Source organism: Loxodonta africana, chromosome 5 (assembly GCF_030014295.1).
Source record: "Loxodonta africana isolate mLoxAfr1 chromosome 5, mLoxAfr1.hap2, whole genome shotgun sequence".
Lineage (NCBI taxonomy): Eukaryota > Metazoa > Chordata > Mammalia > Proboscidea > Elephantidae > Loxodonta > Loxodonta africana.
This window is the reverse complement of record NC_087346.1, coordinates 71,197,177-71,216,476: the sequence shown is the minus strand read 5'-3', so window position 1 is coordinate 71,216,476 and position 19,300 is coordinate 71,197,177. Positions and strand designations below refer to the sequence as shown.

Here is a 19,300-nt window from a genome sequence, read left to right as displayed (position 1 = left end):
TGTGAGTTGGAATCGACTGGACGGCAACTAACAACAACAATATTGTTACCACAGAGATCTGACAGTAAAATCATATTGGGAAAGCTGTATGAAAAGGCTGGCCTTAGAAAAATACTTGCTAGTAGTATCATCGGAGAAAGTCACTTTGACACTTGAGATACAATGCTATGTTTTTTCTTATTCTCATTCTCTAAAAAAAAAAAAAAAAAAGCCACCACAAATATGGTCTGTCTTCACATTTATTAAACATAGCTGATTAACTACCTGTGTTGCTATAGCTCTGTTCTCTTTGAGGCCACTCTGGTCATTCTGGTTGGAATTTGGGTTTTACTAAACTCTTTAGCCGTATTGCCACAGATAACTGATTGCTCTTGTCCATAGCATTTAGTTTTCCCTAATTTTAATCTTAGGATAAATAATCTGTAATATATTTGCTTTTGTAGGGGACAGCTTTATTTGAAACACTATAGGCAGTCTATGATATGTTTGTTTTTTTTTTTACTAAAACTAAATTTTTTTTTTATTCTAGTTAGAGTATACATTTTCATTGTGGAAAATAGGTATGCAAAAAAATTTTTTTATTCCTATAATCTTAGGACTCAGAGAATCTTTATAAACATTTAGATACATGTTTTCCCAGATTTTGTTCTGTTCATTAGGTATTACCAAAAGTAGGATTCTACTCTATGCTCTGTTTATAACCTTTTTAAAAGTATTGTTTAGAGAATATGATTTATTTTTAAGAATCATCTAGCTACTTAATTTTGCTTTGTCTTTTTGTCCTTAGATTAATGGAGAAGTACTGTAGTGGTGGTGGTGTTATGTGCCTTCGAATCAATTCTGATTCACAGGGACCCTGTATGACAGAGTACAATTGCCGGATAGGGTTTCCTAGGTTGTAATCCTTATGGGAGCAGATCACCAGGTCTTTTCTCCTGTGGAGTGGCTGGTGAGTTTGAGCTGCCAACCTTTTAGTTAGCAGGCGAGCTCTCAACCATTGTGGCACCAGTGTTGCCTTTATGTTGTTCAACTTTCTGACTGAAAAAATTGTAAGTCGTAAATCCTGTAAATCATTTACACTGTGTAGTTCCCTTGGAAGGCTTTTAAAAGTTTTTTTTATTTTAATTTAAGTATTATTTTTAGGAGGCACCTTTTTATTACCCATTTTCTTCAAAGGAGACGAGTAAATATTATAGCAACAATTTTATTTTTATTGATTCTATGACATTTTCATTAAAACAACCACTTAACCATAAAGCAAATGCATATTTGAACTTCTAAACATATGTAAAGGCAACTTCTTTAATTAGCTCTTTAGAAATTTTGTGGTGCTTAATGGAACCCTTTTAGAAAGCTACCATTAAGCTGTGTACAGTAGTATAAATTGCTCCTTGTATAGTATCCCCTCGAGCGTTCAGTGGACTTCAATCATAGGCCCCTGAAATACAAATACCCTCATTTAGTTCTATAGCCTTTTGTACTGCTAAACTGTAGCAACCCCTTAGGTGCTGGGCAGACTAAAAATACTCACATTTACTTATAGAATCCTGAGTTTATTATGGCATTTTTTTTTTCCATTTTATAGTATTCTGAAATTATCCATAAATGGATTGTAACTGAAGTTAAAACATTTATCATCACATTATTTCTGAAATTATTTTGTAAGCCTGCAAATTTTTCACTGGGCGGGGTTGGGCAGTAAATACTAACTTAAAAAAGTCTCATTTTAGAGCATTCTTAGGTGGTATCATATAGCATACGTCAGGCTATGCTGTAATTACTGGTTTTTCTGTTCATCTCCCCCACTAGATTATAAACAACTTAAAAGTATAGTTATCTTACGTAGTAGATGCTTAGTAAGTATTTGTTGAAACATTAAGATCTTTAAAATTTAGTTGTTTGCACCATGTACTTTTATGTTATGCAGTAGCATTTTTGCAGACAACAGATAATATTTCAAATGTTATACCAAGTTCTAGCCCTGTTACGTAGCTTTATGTGTTTACTTAGTACAGAGTGGGGCTGTACATATGGTGAGAAAGGCAGATTGGATGCTCAGGGATTCTAAAGTAATCTCCAGCTTCTAAAACTTACCCCAAAAGTTCAGAATTAATCATTTGAAACTGTGCACCTTTTACTGCTGCAAATTACCCAAGGGCAGGGGCTATGTTTATGAGTGTGGGAAGTGGCTGGCACTCAGTAGGCCCTCAGTGAGTGTTGTTTGAGTGAGTTGGCTGTGCTTGTGATTTATCCTCTGGGAACTTCACTGCTATTATTTATCACTAAATTTGAGCCATGGGTGATTCTTGCCCAGTTTAAAGGAGAATGGAGTCAGAAAGCATCAATCAGTGGATTTGAAAGTGTTGTCACCTGCGCTGTTCACGAAGCTGGACCATAGGGTGGTTCTGGTCAGCACTAATTGGAAGAGGCTTATGTTTTACTTGGCACAAATAATTTGGTAATAGTGCGTGCTAGTGCCTTATTAATAAGGGCTTTTTCTTTACATTGACTAATTTTCAGAAGTAGATCGCTGAGCCTTTCTTCATAATAGTCTGTAAGCTCCACTGAAACCTGTCCACCATGCGTGCCCTTGTTGATATTTGAAATACTGGTGCGTAGCTTCCAGCATCAGAGCAACACGCAAGCTCATCGTCCTCCAGTTTCACTCGCCTCTTGGCATGAGTCCCTGCTGATCCCTCTTATACCCAGTGCTCCTGGGTCCTCACACCCACACTCCCCCTCCAGATGTCCCATCCCAGCTCACCTGGGGCCCTGCCTTCGTACCCATCTGGCTTCATGTGCTCATTGAGTCTTTAGATATTGGACAAACTGACAGATGAGTGGTGGTGGTATATAGTAAAAATATAGTAGGCACCAAAAAAAATTGCCATCATCCAATTTGAAAAGATGCATATGCTATACTTCCAAATAAATGTAAAAAAATTGGCCTAAGATAAATCATGTTCCTGATGCACGGATTACTTAAAAAAAATAAATAGACAGTGCCATCGAGTCGATGGATTACTTCCAGGTTATTTATTAACCAAATTGTTTTGCTCATCACTCTTATAAGATACCTTTTAGGTAGTCTGATTTCCAAGAATCATGGTGATCAGTTTTTTTAAAACATCTCTTATGTGTGGACACCATTCTTTCAGCAGATACTTGAGTTATGTACATGTGCCAGGTACTGTGGTATGCATTGGGCATATAGCCGTAAGCCAGACACACTCAATCTCTGCCCTCAAGGACCTGTGGTCTAGCAATCTAGTTCAGGAAGTTGGCAGACTTTTTCTGTAACTTGCCAGATAGTAAATACTTTAGACTTTGCAGGCCAATGGTCTCTGTTCTATCTACTCAACTCTCACATTATTGCCCCAGAGTAGCCATAGACACTATGTAAGAAAAAATGAATGTGGCTGTGTTCAATAAAAATTCATTTACAAGAACAGACAGCAGACAGAATTGGCCTGCAGGTTATAGTTTACTGACTCCTGGTCTAGTTCATTTGTTCTTGGTCTCCATGTCTGTCTGTCTCACGCATGTGTCCACAACAGCAATTTTCAAGAGTTCCATTGATTTGTTCGCTAGGATTGGCTAAAGTGAGATTGTGGATGAAGTTGATTTGTGCAGATGACTAAAGTTAAATTCTTTTGTTTTTTCTTTTACTGTTTTATCCAGGACACTTTATTTCCTTACATCAAAGAAAATGTTAAAGAGTATCTGCAAACACATTGGGAAGAAGAGGAATGCCAGCAGGATGTCAGTCTCTTGAGGAAACAGGTTGGGACATTTCTGTTGTCTTGCGTTCACATTGTCAAGTGTCTTAGAATTGAAAATGCCTGGAAACTTGGACTTCTCGTGCTCGGAACATATCCTGAAATAAGTGGCCTGGATTTCCGGACATTGCAGAGACTTGACTGCTGAGAATCTACAGTATGTAATTAAACAGCCAGATCACAGCAGTTCCTTGTCTCTAGAGGTTAAATTGCACACCCGTATTTATAAATTTCAGCCCTTTCTGGGCGGAATGCAAAAGGTTTTATGCAGCCTCATCTCATTTTTCATGAATATCTCTCTCAGAGTGACAGCATCTCATAACTTCATCATCCTCCAGCTTCTCTCACCTCTCGGCAAGAGTCCCTGCTGACCCCTCCTGCACCCAGTGCTCCTGGGTCCTCACACCCACACTCCCCCTCCAGATGTCCCATCCCAGCTCACCTGTGGCCCTGCCTTCATACCCACCTGGTTTCATGTGCTCATTGAGCCTTTAGATATTGGACACATGTGGTGCTATAGGGTAATCGTTCTAAATAGCTGTTAGGGGTTTTTGCAAGATATAGGAGATTGTAGGAAACTGAATGAGAACCAGGTAGTGCTTTGCTCGTTTCTTTTCAATGGATCCAGGCATAAACTGATTTTACTGAGATATTCTTTGTTTCCTCCTTAGTTCTAGTACAGAGGGAATGATGAGATTTAATTGAAGTCCTGGTTTGTTGAATCAACAATCCATACCATATCATTATATGCTTTTTCTCCTTTCACATAAACCATGCCTCTAGGTTTTCGTTCTGTTGTATATAGGGTTGCTGTGGGTTAGAGCCGACTCGATGGCACCTGACAACAACAACTGAGTTTAAATTTCAGTGTTAGTACTTCCTATCAGAACGTTTGGGACACAGTGAAAGCAGTGCTCAGAGGTCAATTTATATCAATAAATGAACACATACAGAAAGAAAGGGCCAAAATTGAAGAATTATCCCTACAAGATAGAAAGAGAACAACAAAAGAAACCCTCAGGCACCAGAAGAAAACAAATACTAAAAATTAGAGTAGAACTAAATGATATAGAAAACAGAAAAACAGTTGAAAGAACTAATAAGACCAAAAGCTGGTTCTTTGAAAAAATACAACAGAATTGATAAACCATATCGGATTGCTATGAAAAATTGTACAGTAACAAATTTGAAAACCTAGAAGAAGTGGATGAATTCCTAGAAATATACTACCTACCTAAACTAACATAAACAGAGGTAGAACAACTAAATAGACCCATAACAAAAGAAGAGCTTGCAAAGGTAATCAAAAAACTCCGAACAAAAACCCTGGCCCAGGCGGCTTCACTGCAGAGTCTACCAAACTTTCAGAGGAGTTAACACTACTACTAAAGGTATTTCAGAGCATAGAAAAGGACGGAATACTTCCAAGCTCATTCTGTGAAGCCAAGCATATCCCTGATACCAAAACCAGGTAAAGACACTACAAAAAAAAGAAAATTACATACCTATATCCCTTATTAGGAAACCCTGGTGGTGTAGTGGTTAAGTGCTGTGGCTGCCAACCAAAGGGTCAGCAGTTTGAATCCGCCAGGCGCTCCTTGGAAACTCTAGGGGACAGTTCTACTCTGTCCTATAGGGTCGCTATGAGTCGGAATCAGCTCGATGGCACTGGGTCATCCCTTATGAACTTAGATGCAAAAATCCTCAACAAAATTCTAGCCGATAGAATTCAACAACATATCAAAAAAATAATTCACTGTAACCAGGTGAGAGTCATACCAGGTATGCAGGGATGGTTCAACATTAGAAAAACAATTAATGTAATCCATCATGTAAATAATAAATAAAAAAATTTTTTTTTTAATTTTTTTTATCATATAAATAAAACAAAAGACAAGAATCACATGATTTTATCAATTGATGCAGAAAAGGCATTTGACAAAGTTCAACACCCATTCATCATAAAAATTCTCAGCAAAATAGGATTAGAAGGAAGATTCCTCAGCATCATAAAGGGCATTTATACAAAGCCGATAGCCACCGTCATCCTAAGTGGAGAGGGCCTGAAAGCATTCCCCTTGAGATCGGGAACCAGACAAGGATACCCTTTATCACCACTCTTATTCAACATTGTGCTGGAGGTCCTAGCCAGAACAGTTAGGCTAGGTGAAGAAATAAAGGGCATCCAGATTGGCAAGGAAGAAGTAATATCTCTACTTGCAGATGACATGATCTTATACACAGAAAACCCTAAGGAATCCTCCAGAAAACTACTGAAACTAAGAGAAGAGTTCAGCAGAGTATCGGGATACAAGATAAAAATAAAAAAATCAGTTGGATTCCTCTACACCAACAAAAAGAACATTGAAGAGGAAATCATCAAATCAATACCATTTATAGTAGCCCCCAAGAAGATAAAATACTTAGGAATAAATCTTACCAGAGATGTAAAAGACTTATACAAAGAAAACTACAAAACATTTCTGCAAGAAACCAACTTCATACGGGAGGGAAAGAGGCCCCAGATAAGTAAAGCATTACTGAAAAAGAAGAACAAAGTGGGAGGCCTCACTCTGCCTGATTTTAGAACTGTTATACCGCCACAGTAGTCAAAAAGCCTGGTACTGGTACAACAGATACATAGACCAATGGAACAGAATTGAGAATCCAGACATTAATCCACCCACATATGAGCAGTTGATATTTGACAAAGGCCCCAAATCAGTTAAATGGGGGAAAAGACAGGCTTTTTAACAAATGGTGCTGGCATAACTGGATATCCATCTGCAAAACAATGAAACAAAACCCATACCTTACACCATGCACAAAAACAAACTCAGAATGGATCAAAGGGCTAAATATAAAACCTAAAACGATAAAGATCATGGAAGAAAAAGTAGGGACAATATTAGGAGCCCTAATACATGACATAAACAGTATACAAAACATTACTAACAATGCAGAAGAAAAACTAAATACCTGGGAGCTCGTAAAAATCAAAGACCTGTGCTCATCCAAAGACTTCACCAAAAGAGTAAAAAGACCACCTACAGACTGGGAAAAAGTTTTTAGCTATGATACTGCCAGTCAGCACCTGACCTCTAAAATCTACGTGATACTGCAAAAACTCAACTACAAAGAGACAAATAACCCATTTAAAAAATAGGCAAAAGATCTGAACAGACATATCACTAAAGAAGACATTCAGATAGCTAACAGATACATGAGGAAATGCTCACGATCATTAGTCATTAGAGAAATGTAAATCAAAACTGCAATGAGATTCCATCTCACTCCAACAAGGCTAGCATTAATCCAAAAAACACGAAATAACCAATGTTGGAGGGCTTGTGGAGAGAATGGAACACTTACACACTGCTGGTGGGAATGTAAAATGGCACAACTACTTTGGAAATTGATTTGGTACTTCCTTAAAAAGCTAGAAATAGAACTACCATACGATCCAGCAATCCCACTCCTTGGAATATATCCTAGAGAAATAAGAGCCTTTATGGCAACAGATACATGCACACCCATGTTCATTGAAGCATTGTTTACAATAGCAAAAAGGTGGAAGCAACCAAGGTGCCCATCAACAGATGAATGGGTAAATAAATTATGGTATATTCACATAGAATACAGGATGAATCCGTGAAACATTTCATAACATGGAGGAATCTGGAAGGCATTATGCTTAGTGAAATTAGTTGCAAAAGGACAAATATTGTATAAGACCACTATTATAAGAACTTGAGAAATAGTTTAAACAGAGAAGAAAATATTCGATGGTTACAAGAGGGGGGAGGGAGGGGGGCTTTTCTAACTAGATAGTAGATAAGAACTACTTTAGGTGAAGGGAAAGACAACACACAGTACAAGCGAGGTCAGCACAACTGGACTAAACCAAAAGCAAAGAAGTTTCCAGAATAAACTGAATGCTTCAGAGGCAAGCGTAGCAGGGACAGGGGTTTGGTGACCATGGTTTCAGGGGTCATCTAAGTCAATTGGCATAATAAAACCTGTTAAGAAAACATTCTGCATCCCACTTTGGAGAGTGGCATCTGAGGTCTTAAATGCTAGCAAGCAGCCATCTAAGATGCATCAACTGGTCTCAACCCACCTGGAGCAAAGGAGAATGAAGAACAACAAGGACACAAGGTAATTATGAGCCCAAGAGACAGAAAGGGCCACATAAACCAGAGACTACATCAGCCTGAGACCTAGGAGGAGACCAGGAGAATTAGATGGTACCCGGCCATAGTCGATGACTGCTCTGACAGGGAATGCAACAGAGAACCCCTGAGGGAGCAGGAGAGCAGTGGGATGCAGATCCCAAATTCTCTTAAAAAGACCAGACTTAATGGTCTGACTGAGACTAGAAGGACCCTGGTCATCATGGCCCCCAGACCTTCTTTTAGCCCAAGACAGGAACCATTCCCAAAGCCAGCTTTTCAGACAGGGATTAGATTGGACAATGGGTTGGAGAGGGATGCTGGTGACAAGTGAGCTTCTTGGATCAGGTGGACACTTGAGACTATGTTGGCATCTCCTGCCTGGAGGGGAGATGAGAGGGTAAAGGGGGTTAGAAGCTGGCGAAATGGACACGAAAAGAGAGAGGAGGGAGAGAGCGGGCTGTCTGATTAGTGTAATTGGGAGTATGTAGCAAGGTGTATATGTTTTTGTATGAGACTGACTTGATTTGTAAACTTTCACTTAAAGCACAATAAAAATTAAAAAAATTTTCAGTGCGAACAATCTAGGACCAGTAATGTAAATTTATTAATTATCATCTAGTTTATTTTAGGAATCATTCGTATCAGCCCCAAAGTATGTGTTATTTTAATTACAGCAGTGCTAGGTGCTAATAGAGAGTTGAAGAAATTTGGTCTGCTTGACTTTCAGGTCTCATTTTGCATGATTTTTTTTTTTTTTTTTAAAAGAAGCCAAAAGCAAACTCCATGTTATTTATGACTTAAAGGCTGAAGAGGATTCCCACCTGGATGGGGCCGTTCCGATTCCTGCAGCATCTGGGAACGGGGTGGACGACCGGCAGCATATGATCCAGGCTGTGGTGGACAATGTGTACTGGCAGATGTCTTTGGACCGAAAGACCACGGCGCTGAAGCAGCTGCAGGGCCACATGTGGAGAGCGGCATTCACAGCTGGGCTCATGAAAGCAGAGTATGTAGCTGGTCAAGTGACTTTAAACATTCTTCCAGTCCCAAATATGCTTTTTGTTAGTCCTCTCTGTCACGTGTATTTTGTGTGATTAGTAAAATAGATAATATCAAAGGTCTTGTTGTTCTAACAAGTGAGCGTTTTGTTTTTTTCAAAGCTAGGCTAAAGCATTTCACCCAGCTAAATTCCCTAGACCTGCCTGCCTGGTTTTGTGGATGGTCGAAGACTTTTAATCCCAGTTTTAGACAGCTTTCTAGAAAATGGTGAATTCCTTGAACTAAGTCATATTTGATCCTTAGCATGTGAACGCTGCTTCCCAGGACCTTTAGATCACTTCCTTCTTGCTTTTTTAAGGAAATAAAAAAGCTATGAAATTATGCAGCCTGTCACTTTGGGGTTTCTCAGAGAATGTCAGCAGTGCCACTCTGTTCTGTGCTCTTTTGAGCAATTTCCACAGATCTTTTTGAGCCTTGGTTGTGGAGTTCCTGATAGCATTCCTGCCTAAGGAGACTCATGAGTTCTGTATTGCTGAGAAAAGTCTTAATAAGACACTGCTGCCACAGATTTTAGGCTGATGCCTGATTTAACCTTAAGATCCAGGATTGTTTCCAGCTGCCTATATTTATTTTGTATTTCTGTCAAATGAGATTTATTTATGCACTTTACCTGGAGCTTCCCCATTTTAAAGGATACATCGGAATTTCCGAAAGGCCAGTAATCTGGAAATAGCAGCTACTTCACTGTGTAAAATGCTCCAAAGAGTGGAGCCAGGAGGCTGTGATCTCAGTAGTTAGCCCTCACTTCTCTTGGTCTTGGTTCCTTAAGTATAAATCCAGGGCCTTGGAATAAACTATGTCAAACTCCTAAGCCGTACTTTGAGCAATAATATGGAAATTAATTGTGGAAAAATCCTGTCTCTATGAGTGCAAAGTAACACCCTTTTTATTACTTGTACTGGTTTTGAACTCGCTGACCTCTGTCTTTCTCAGAATGCCTATTAATTCAATCAGAGTAGAACTGATTACATTCAGCTGAGAACAGAGACTGCCCCTCTCCCAGCAAGGTGAACAACCCCAGGTCGTACGAGCAATAAGATTCAAAGTAAGATCTGAAGCTTGGGATTTTATGTTGGAATATTTCACCAATAAGGATGTGACCTCTAGGGGAGTCGGCTAAAAATGTCTGAGGTCAGAGTTTCTTGGCGTCTTACGTTTTAACCTTGGCAAAAACTAAGAAGATCAGTGCATTATTAGCAGTTTCAGTGACGTCTGTGTATGTGAATATAAATACATGTTCAGAATAATCCAGAGAATATTGTGGAATTAAGAATTACTTCCTATAGAGAAAACGTATTACTTGACAGAAAGTTTCCAGTAGGGTTTCTTTATTTAAAAAAATATATATAAGTATATATATATATTTTTTCTGTTCTATAGGGTTGCTATGAGTTGGAATCGACTCGACGGCACTGGGTGACATATATGGCAGCTAACACTTATGTAGTGCTTATTATATGCCAGGCATAGTTCTAAGCCCTTTCTGTATATTATCTAGCCCTCTTAATGACCTCCCTCGTAAGGTAGGTGCTATAACCACTGCCATTTTACAAATGGGGAAACCGGGACACAGTGAAGTAACAGGCCCAAGGTCACACAGCTAAGGCTCACCTAGAGGAAAGTTAGCTGTATTTTACAAAAAAGGGTAAAAAAGGCATACCTGTGTAGGATATAGCCAAGCTCTTTTCAGTGTCCCCATTTAGGCAGGTGTGTATGCCATTAATGTGGATCAAAGTGGTCTCAGCTATCTGGATGTAAACATTAGACATATATGCTCTCTATAATTTACCAAGTGCATGCTAATCACAATGGTAACACTTTTTGTGGTAAAACTGAATGTTATATATAATGCTGATTGACAGTTGCTTGGGGTCTAAATTAATACTGAATCTAATCTATGTAAATTTCATTACATTCTTAACCTAGACTTCTTCGATAGTTTGACTAAAGGAAAGAAAATTGCGCTTTCACTGTAATTGGAAATTAGGACTCAGAGGGTGGTGGTGAGAAGAGAAGCGTATTGGGGTCTGATGGACACCAAACAGAAACTCTTGGAATATTTAGTCAGAACATAACAAGGCTCTACGATGGTAGCTTGCTTTTTTTTTGTTGTTGTTCCTACTGCGCCTGTATGCAGGAGATGACCACTGCCATCAGTAACACCACCCTTGTACTATTTGGTTACCCGTCTCGCTAGGGAGTGTAGAGAAAGGTGAAGGACTGCTGCCTCAGGACTCTGGGGAAAGCATCCAATTAGTTGTATCGCTTAGAACAATTTCCACATTTCTTATTTCCAAAATAATGAAAATGGAAAAAGACAACTCTTTTTACTTAAAACCGCCTTTGATTTATATAAATTCTGTATTTATAACTACTGTATTTATGTAAAACAAGTTTCTGAAATCAGCAGATGTACTTTATATCACACCCTGCTGTTTTTATTGAACATGATTTCATATACACTCCCCGTGAATCTGTGTACTCTCAGTTCCTATTTTGTTGAGCATATAATAGCGATTATTTTCATGTTTCAATATTCTTGCCTTTCTGAAAATTGGAGCACGTTTGATTTGATTTCTTTTATTTGAGAATTAATATGGATACGAAGAATCTCCGTGGAATCACGCATACAAATGCCTATTACGTAGAAACCTGAGATGAGTTACTCCAATTTTTATACTCTGACTAAAGCTTTTTATTTATTTTAATAGATTTATTGAGATAGTCTGTGTCATGCAATTCTGTCATTTAAAGTGTATGCCTCCATAGCTTTTACTATACTCACAGTACCTTACTTTTTTGTTTTTTTTAGATAATATTTTGTTGTGTCTTCAGTGAAAGTTTACACAGCAAACTAGGTTCCCGTTTGACAATTTCTTCACAAGTTCACTGACATTAGTTAAATTTTAACAATGTTTCAACAGTCTCATTGTGTCCTGGTTGTTCCATTTCTAGTATTCTAGTTTGACACTGAGGCTTTTAGTTATTGAAATTTCTTACTCAGTAGAAGATGTCGCTGATACAAATACATTTTCCAGTCACTCTTTTAAAGATGACTGGCTCTACATGCCGGGTTCCTTGTGCTTCTCTTTCACTCATTTCTTCTGATACTATTTTCAGTACAGGTAGTCCCCGACTTACGACAGGGTTCTGCTCTGACGACTCTGTCCTAAATTGTCTCTGACTTAATTTGAATCTCTCTCTCTCTAAGTTTTCATTATTAGTGCCTTTTATCATCAGTATCTTTATAAATCTGATCTTTTTCTGTCTTTTGAGCTGGAAACATTACATACAAACTTACAGATACATTTTAAAATACATACATACATACATAAAAAAATACACATCATAAAAATTTGTTGCTCCAATAATGAAGAATAGTTGGACAACATTGGCATTTTTTTGGTGGCGGTAATAGTTCCACTTGTGGAAGGTTCTGGATCATCTGGATTACCTCTAGAAATAGGGATAGCATCCTAGTCAGAAAATTAGTGAAAGTTGTCTTATGGTCCTTTTTTTCCTTCATATATTTTGTGAGAACATTTCACAGCTTTCCAAATCTGCCTATCAACTTTAGCAAAGTGGTCAGTGTTTGGGTCCATGTTTTCAAGGACCTGAAGCCCCTGGTTTAGTTTAGAAAAAAGTTCAGCTAATTCTTTCACTATAAAATTTTTTGGCAACCTCTTCCTCTTCTTCATAATTTTTTTCTAATTCAGTATTTCTTTCCTTTTCAAAATCCATTGAGTCCTGATCTGTCAATTCCCCTTCTTCGTGATCTCTGAGCTGTTCCACATCCGCGATAGCAAACTCTAAATTCAGTGTTCTTGCCATATGGACAATTTTTCCAGCGATCTCTTCCATCATATTATCCTGACCAAATGCTTGGAGCATGTTGATGTAACTCAACAATTTCTTCCAAATCCCTTGTGTCATGGATTGAATTGTATCCCCCAAAAATACATACCAACTTGGTTAGGGCATGCTTCCCAATATTGTGTGGTTGTCCTTTATTTTGTGATTGTAATTTTCCTATGTGTGGTAAATCCTAATCTCTGCCTGTGGTTAAGATTAGATTATGTTAAAGAGGATTAGGGTGGGATTGTAACACCCTTACTCAGGTCACATCTCTGACCCAGTACAAAGGGAGTTTCCCTGGGGTGTGGCCTGCACCACCTTTTATCTTAGAAGAGATAAAAGGAGAGGAAAGTGAGGAGAGAGTGGGGGACCTCATACCACAAAGAAAGCAGTGCCAGGAGCAGAGCCTATCCTTTGGACCCAGGATTCCTGCTCGGGGAAGCTCCTAGTCCGGGGAAGATTGATGAGAAGGACCTTTCTCCAGAGCCCACAGAGAAAGCCTTCCCCTGGAGGTGACGCCCTCAGTTTGGACTTCTAGCCTAGTAGACTATGAGAGAATAAACTTCTGTTTGTTAAAGCCGTCCACTTGTGGTATTTCTGTTACAGCAGCGCTAGATGACTAAGACACCCTGCATGCATTTTCCCGTAACTTCCTTCCAGGAAGATGCAGTGTTCCAAGGACACTGAAGAAAATTACAATGAAGTCAGTGTCAGCGTTGTAACAAGAATTCAGAGTTGTAACGGCTGTTGGGCTGGTGCACAGTTCAGTTGTCATATGTCGTTAGACTGGAGCATTGCATAAATTTCTGTCTGTTACAACTCCCTACACTGACAGCAACACAGACTTCATTGTAGATTAGGCCGTAGCCTGCTATACAGCAGTGCTTTGAACAGAAAATTATACCATTGAATATCTGCAAGTGAACATCTGAGTATAACATCAGCAAGTTATGCGCTGCAACGCTGTACGTAGTACACTTTACTAATGAAAAGATGTACAAAAAAGGGACAGTCGTACGTGTGGTTCGTCATAACTTAAATGCGTTGTACGTTGAGGACTATCTGTACTGAATATAGAAGACACCATAGAATGGGTAAAAGTAACCAGTGTCAGGAATCAAAATCAGACACTGCTTGCTGATGAACTAATGTGAGATGGTACAAATCTCGTAACTGATTTGTTACATGTATTTTTTTCCCTGTGTAGTTTTCTTAGTTCTTAAGAAATATAATTCAGTTTTCTGGGTGATCAAAGGTTTAAAGCTTTAAACCCCCTAAACATTTTTTCTTTTAATTATTTTGGGTATAGTTCTTTCTAAAATTACTTCCATGCTTTCTTAAAGAAAACTGCAAACTGGACATAATTTAACCATTTCTTGTCATAAATTCCATAAAAGATTATATAATAGTACAATATTATTGTTTGGGAATTTTTCCATTTCTTATTTTATCCTTTTATCTGTGATTCCTTTTTACTATTATTAGTGTGGCTGTCTGTCAAAATGATTCTCCTCCCCACCTAAATCTTTGCTTCTAATCTGCTGTGATCTTGGAACTCTGATAATAAGCTTATTAGAACTGTAGGAGTTTGAAGCCTCCGAGGACTTGGTTCTCATGGCAACCCTTTGTGGGCGTGAATGGAGGAACTTGTAGATCTGTTTTGACAGATTTCCGTCTGGTTGGATGACATGTTCCTGCATTTTAACTTGGTGGTCATCTTTCCAGGTTCTTTGAAGATGTAGTTCCAGCAGTCAGGAAATGGAGAGAGGCTGGAATGAAGGTGTATATCTATTCTTCAGGAAGCGTAGAGGCACAGAAACTATTATTTGGGCATTCTACAGAGGGCGATATTCTGGAGGTAGGTCACTTGCTTCCTTTGCTTTTTGACACTCAAAGCGTGAAATAATGTTAAGGAATGTAATACAGTGATAAGCTAAATCAGCATTGATTTAATTGCGTTTATATATGCCAAGGGGGTTGTAAAGAGAAGCGGAAAAACCAGGAACTGTAGGGCAGGCTGAAGTGTTTTCTTCTCGAACTTTGTTGTGCATGAGGGTCATCTGGAGGAGCTCGTTAAAAATGCAGAGATCTCCGGGCCCTGCTTCCTAGCAAGTCTCTGGTGGGGGGTTAGGGTCTGCATTTTAAACATCCACCTTAACTGTGAGCGATTCTGATGAGGGTAGTAGTAGTATAACTGTCTATCATCTGTCTATCTCTCTGTCTATCCACCTCTATCTAAAACAGCTACTGAGCTAGATGTAAACCAGCAATCTTGCCAGTATTTGAAAATCATCAGCCCAAAGGAAACTAATGGAATACTTCTTTGGTTGTTTAATAAAAATTTTATTTTCAGGTTTCCAAGTGAGGCAAACTTGAGAGAAAAGGAAAATATTCAAAACCAATCGTAACTTTTTGAAGTTTTAAAAAAAAAAAAAAAACCTTAATGTTACCTTAATTTGTATTTGAGTGACCGTTAGGCTTGCTTTTAGTTTGTGAAAAGTTCTGAGAACATTTTAAGAGATCACATGATAGTATCTGATCCTAAATGTGGACTTCTTTTTTTTGTGATAAAGATACATGCAGCAAAACATACAGAAACTCAGTGACTTCTGCTTGTATAGTTCAGTGACGTTGATTACATTCTTCATGTGGAGCAACTACTCGCTACCCTTTTCCAAATTATTCCACCACCTTTAACATAAACTCACTGCCTCCTAATGTGAACTTAATTATTGTTGGTTAAATTAGCAAGTTATACATTTGACCCCAATTACTTCTAAGAGGGCAAGGGCATATGTTGGCTCTTGGGTAGAATTAAAAAATGTAATAATTGGAAAATATTCTTGAAAGTAAAGTAATACCTTATTACTGAGGCAGGTTAGAGGAAATCTGTTCCTTCTGGGATCAAAAGGACAATGCTTAGAACATTTCACCAGCACTGAAATCTAGTTCAATAAATAGTCTGAGTATAAAAAAAAAAAAAAATAGTGTTTATTAAGGATAGAAGGTAGGACGTGCATATTTTTAAAAAATTTTTGCATCTAAAATCAGTACAAATGAAAACCAAATAGATTATAAAATGATCTTAATATACATGTTGAGCTGGTAATTTTCTTCTTCCAAATGCTATTGCTATAAAATCTTGCTTTATGTTTACTTTTTGTGGCATCCATAAAGTTCTAGGTTAAGTAGATTTTCAATAAATATTTATTGAATGAATGGAATTGCTATGACTATCGTGTATTCCAGAGAAACAGGGTGAGAGACAAAGGAGTCAGGATTAGCAGGTATACTTGCATCGTCAGTCTTTTCACGATCCCCTCTCTTTGTTCAGCTTTTTGATGGTCACTTTGATACCAAGATTGGGCACAAAGTGGAGAGTGAGAGTTATAGAAAGATTGCAAACAGCATTGGGTGCTCAACCAACAACATCCTGTTTCTGACAGACGTTACTCTAGGTAAGTAATCTGACTTCTTATATCGCATATTCCAGGATAGGAGCTGAGCTGGGTGCTACAAACACGTTGTCTATTTAAAGAAAGTTTATATAGGGATCCTTGAAAAATGAAACAGTTTTATAAAAAGAAACAGTGAACCAACCAACCGACCTCCCTCCCCGTTTACTAATTCTTAGGGGCTGGTGTAGAGAAGTGGCATTAAAAAGACTTGATATTTTTATTCTTATCGTCTTAACTCCTTTACTGTGGCTCCCCACCCTTTACTGTGTGCATACACACACGTGAAGTGAGAAAATAATTAGCAAGCCTTAAGGGCTGTTGTTGGGAAGGGACATGCAGGCAAGCGTATGAAAGTAGATGCGTGGTTAGTAAGGACAGTAAAGTTAGAGTAGATCAAAGGCATTTAACAGCAGTAAGATTACATACTCAACAAAGATTAAAAAAGGAGAGAACTATGTAAATAGTTTGGGCAATTTTATCTGTCTTCCCAGGGGCTGAGCATCTCCGCATGGTGAGTAGGAGCCTCATCTCTGCCATTACCGTGGGTGGTCTTGGTTCCCTCACCCCTCATGGTGTACCCCTCGGGCCTTGCTGCACATGCCTTAGCTGTTTAGAGATACACATTTTTTTAGCCAGCCTGCCCCTCTTTGTTATATACTGTACATTAGCATATATATTATTACTTTAAAAGTTGAATGCATAAAACAGCATATACTGTAATTTATTGGTAATTTCAGTGATTTTAAGAGTGATTTTGACCAAATATAAAGCACCCACCCCAGCATCTGTGTGAACATGAATCCTGTATAGAATCACGGAAGGAAAAGGCAGTGAAGGAGGAATTCAAGAAGCAGCAGGCACGAGGCAAAGGGTGCTGGGGGAAGGTGGGCCTTGTGGTTCTTACCTGACAGCCCTTGGTTGGTGAGGCTTTTCCCAAACCATCCCACTGGCTCCTGCCATTGTTTGTGTGGTCATTTACCTTACAGTTTGTGTACCTCCCAGTGGGCCTATTTCTGGTGTGTTTATAATTTTACTTGTATTTGAGAACAGCTCTGCACACTTGTGTTTCTTCCATTCCACTATGGATTGTAAGTTTCTTTGGGCTGAGATCATGCCTTCCATTAACTCCCAGAACAGGGTTTTGCATGATGTGCAGCTGCTCTGACAAGCTACGTATATGATGGCAGGCTGGGCAAGGGCATTAGGGGGAAGAGGTGGAGGGGAGGGAGATGCTCTCTTGCCTGGTCTGCTCTACACAGCTCCCTGGGCCCCTGGAAGGTAGTTCATCAGTCTGATGGCGAGATTCCTCACTCAGGTCCTTTCTGTCTGTTATCACAGAACTAGAGTCATTCCAACTCATTAGGACTTTCAGCGACAGGCCCCAAAGGAAGATCCAGGCTACTGGTAAAATTGTCTTACGTCAGGTGGTGTTTATAAGCTATATTCTTTCTGTGCTGCTGACCCTGGAGCTTTCCATCAATTGTGTTAGGCAAGAGTGGTAGGTGTATAAAACAAACCAACAAAAAACAGTTGCCATTGAGTCGATTTCTACTCATGATGACCCATGTGTGTCAGAGTAGAACTGTGCTCCATAGGGTTTTCAAAGGCTGATTTTCGAGAAGGAGATCGGCAAATCTTTCTTCCAAGGTACCTTGGGGTGAACTCGAACCTCCAACCTTTTAATTAGCAGCTGAGCACTTAGCTGTTTGCACCACCCAGAGACCTAAACTGTTTTTTAAAAACCTTAACCAGCATAGATCATCCAGTGCCTTCAGAAGTTAAACTTCTACAAGAGAAAGGGAGGTAAAACAGGCTTAATTTTACCTGACATAAAGTAGGCATTCTGTAAATGTTAGTGTCTTTGTTAAAATTTCAGTCCTTAGTGAATCTAGACTGAAATTTTTGATCTAGGTAGATGGTACCAATTCACAGCTATTTGTTATCTTGAGTTTTGAAAGCTCAGCAGATTTAGTAGGAATCAGCTCCTGTCCTGCATGTCCCGGCTTGGGTCAGCTTCAGAGTCCAACTGCCAGCTCATTGTTTTTGCTTCCTGGAAAGCTTTGCATTCACGTATTGCAGTGTGATTGATTATTTTTGTGTGGCCTTTCTAGCCATGATCTTGTAACTCCCGCCCATGAGATTGGCAGGACTGTGTAGTAGAATAATCCAAGGGGATTGGTCAGTTTTGCCTTAAAAGAAAGCCAATTCCAGAGCAGAGAGGAGGATCCTACCACCACCAAAGAAGAATGGCCAAGAGTGGAGAGCGTGTCCTTTGGACTCAAGATCCCTGTGCTGAGAAGCTCCTGGAAGCAGGAGACTGAGAGAGCAAGCTGTAACCCTGAAGACAGTGAGAAGCAGTGGCAGTAGAGACCCGGCAGCAGGAAATGGCACGGTGGGCTTCCTGGGCCATGGAGAGAGAAAGCCGAGTGCCTTTGGGGCCAGAAACAGGTGTGCCTGCGAGCACGGTTGGGAAGAGGCTGTCCTGATGGAAGAACTGTATCCTGAGTGTTCCTGAGCCTGAATTGTAACTGTTACTTCCCTAATAAACCCCATATGTGTGGCCACTGCAATGAATTATCAAACCCAGCAGAGAAGTAGAGAGTGCTGTTCAAGGGATGATTGGTGTCAAAATTAGTAAAAATGAGAGAGAGAGGAGGCTTGTCCAGCCTCCACCTCATGAGAGTCAGCCTTGCGCTGTTAATCTTGGTTCTCCTTCCTCTCTGTGGGGTTGAAGGAAGTTACAGACTGCCCCCATGCTGTTTTTACACGTATCTGCCTGCAGTGAAGGAGAGAGACAAGTAGACGTGGACACATTGCTTCAAGGCTCATTATATAACTAGGTAGCCAGTCCATGTGAAACGTTCCATCAACGAACTTTAGCCTCAACAACAATTTCCCCTGGCCTCTGTTTTGAACAGTAAATGTCTTTAAATGTTTGTCATTTCTGTACAGTAACCTTGTCCTGTTTCAGAAC

The 19,300-nt window shown here is 39.3% G+C and overlaps 1 protein-coding gene across 4 annotated transcripts in view; it reads left to right on the top strand.

Annotated features, from left to right (window-relative positions):
- ENOPH1 (enolase-phosphatase 1) overlaps nt 1-19,300 on the top strand; it is a 38,194-nt gene that overhangs the window by 11,305 nt on the left and 7,589 nt on the right. For 3 of the 4 annotated variants that reach the window (XM_023553326.2, XM_023553325.2, XM_023553324.2), the window contains exons 2-5: nt 3,682-3,783; nt 8,720-8,960; nt 14,594-14,726; nt 16,203-16,326. In XM_023553326.2, coding sequence (XP_023409094.1) covers nt 3,750-3,783; nt 8,720-8,960; nt 14,594-14,726; nt 16,203-16,326 — 532 coding nt within the window. In that variant the 5' untranslated portion in view covers nt 3,682-3,749. The remainder of the gene's footprint in view (nt 1-3,681; nt 3,784-8,719; nt 8,961-14,593; nt 14,727-16,202; nt 16,327-19,300) is intronic. The other variant, XM_003414122.4, reaches the window with a different exon arrangement.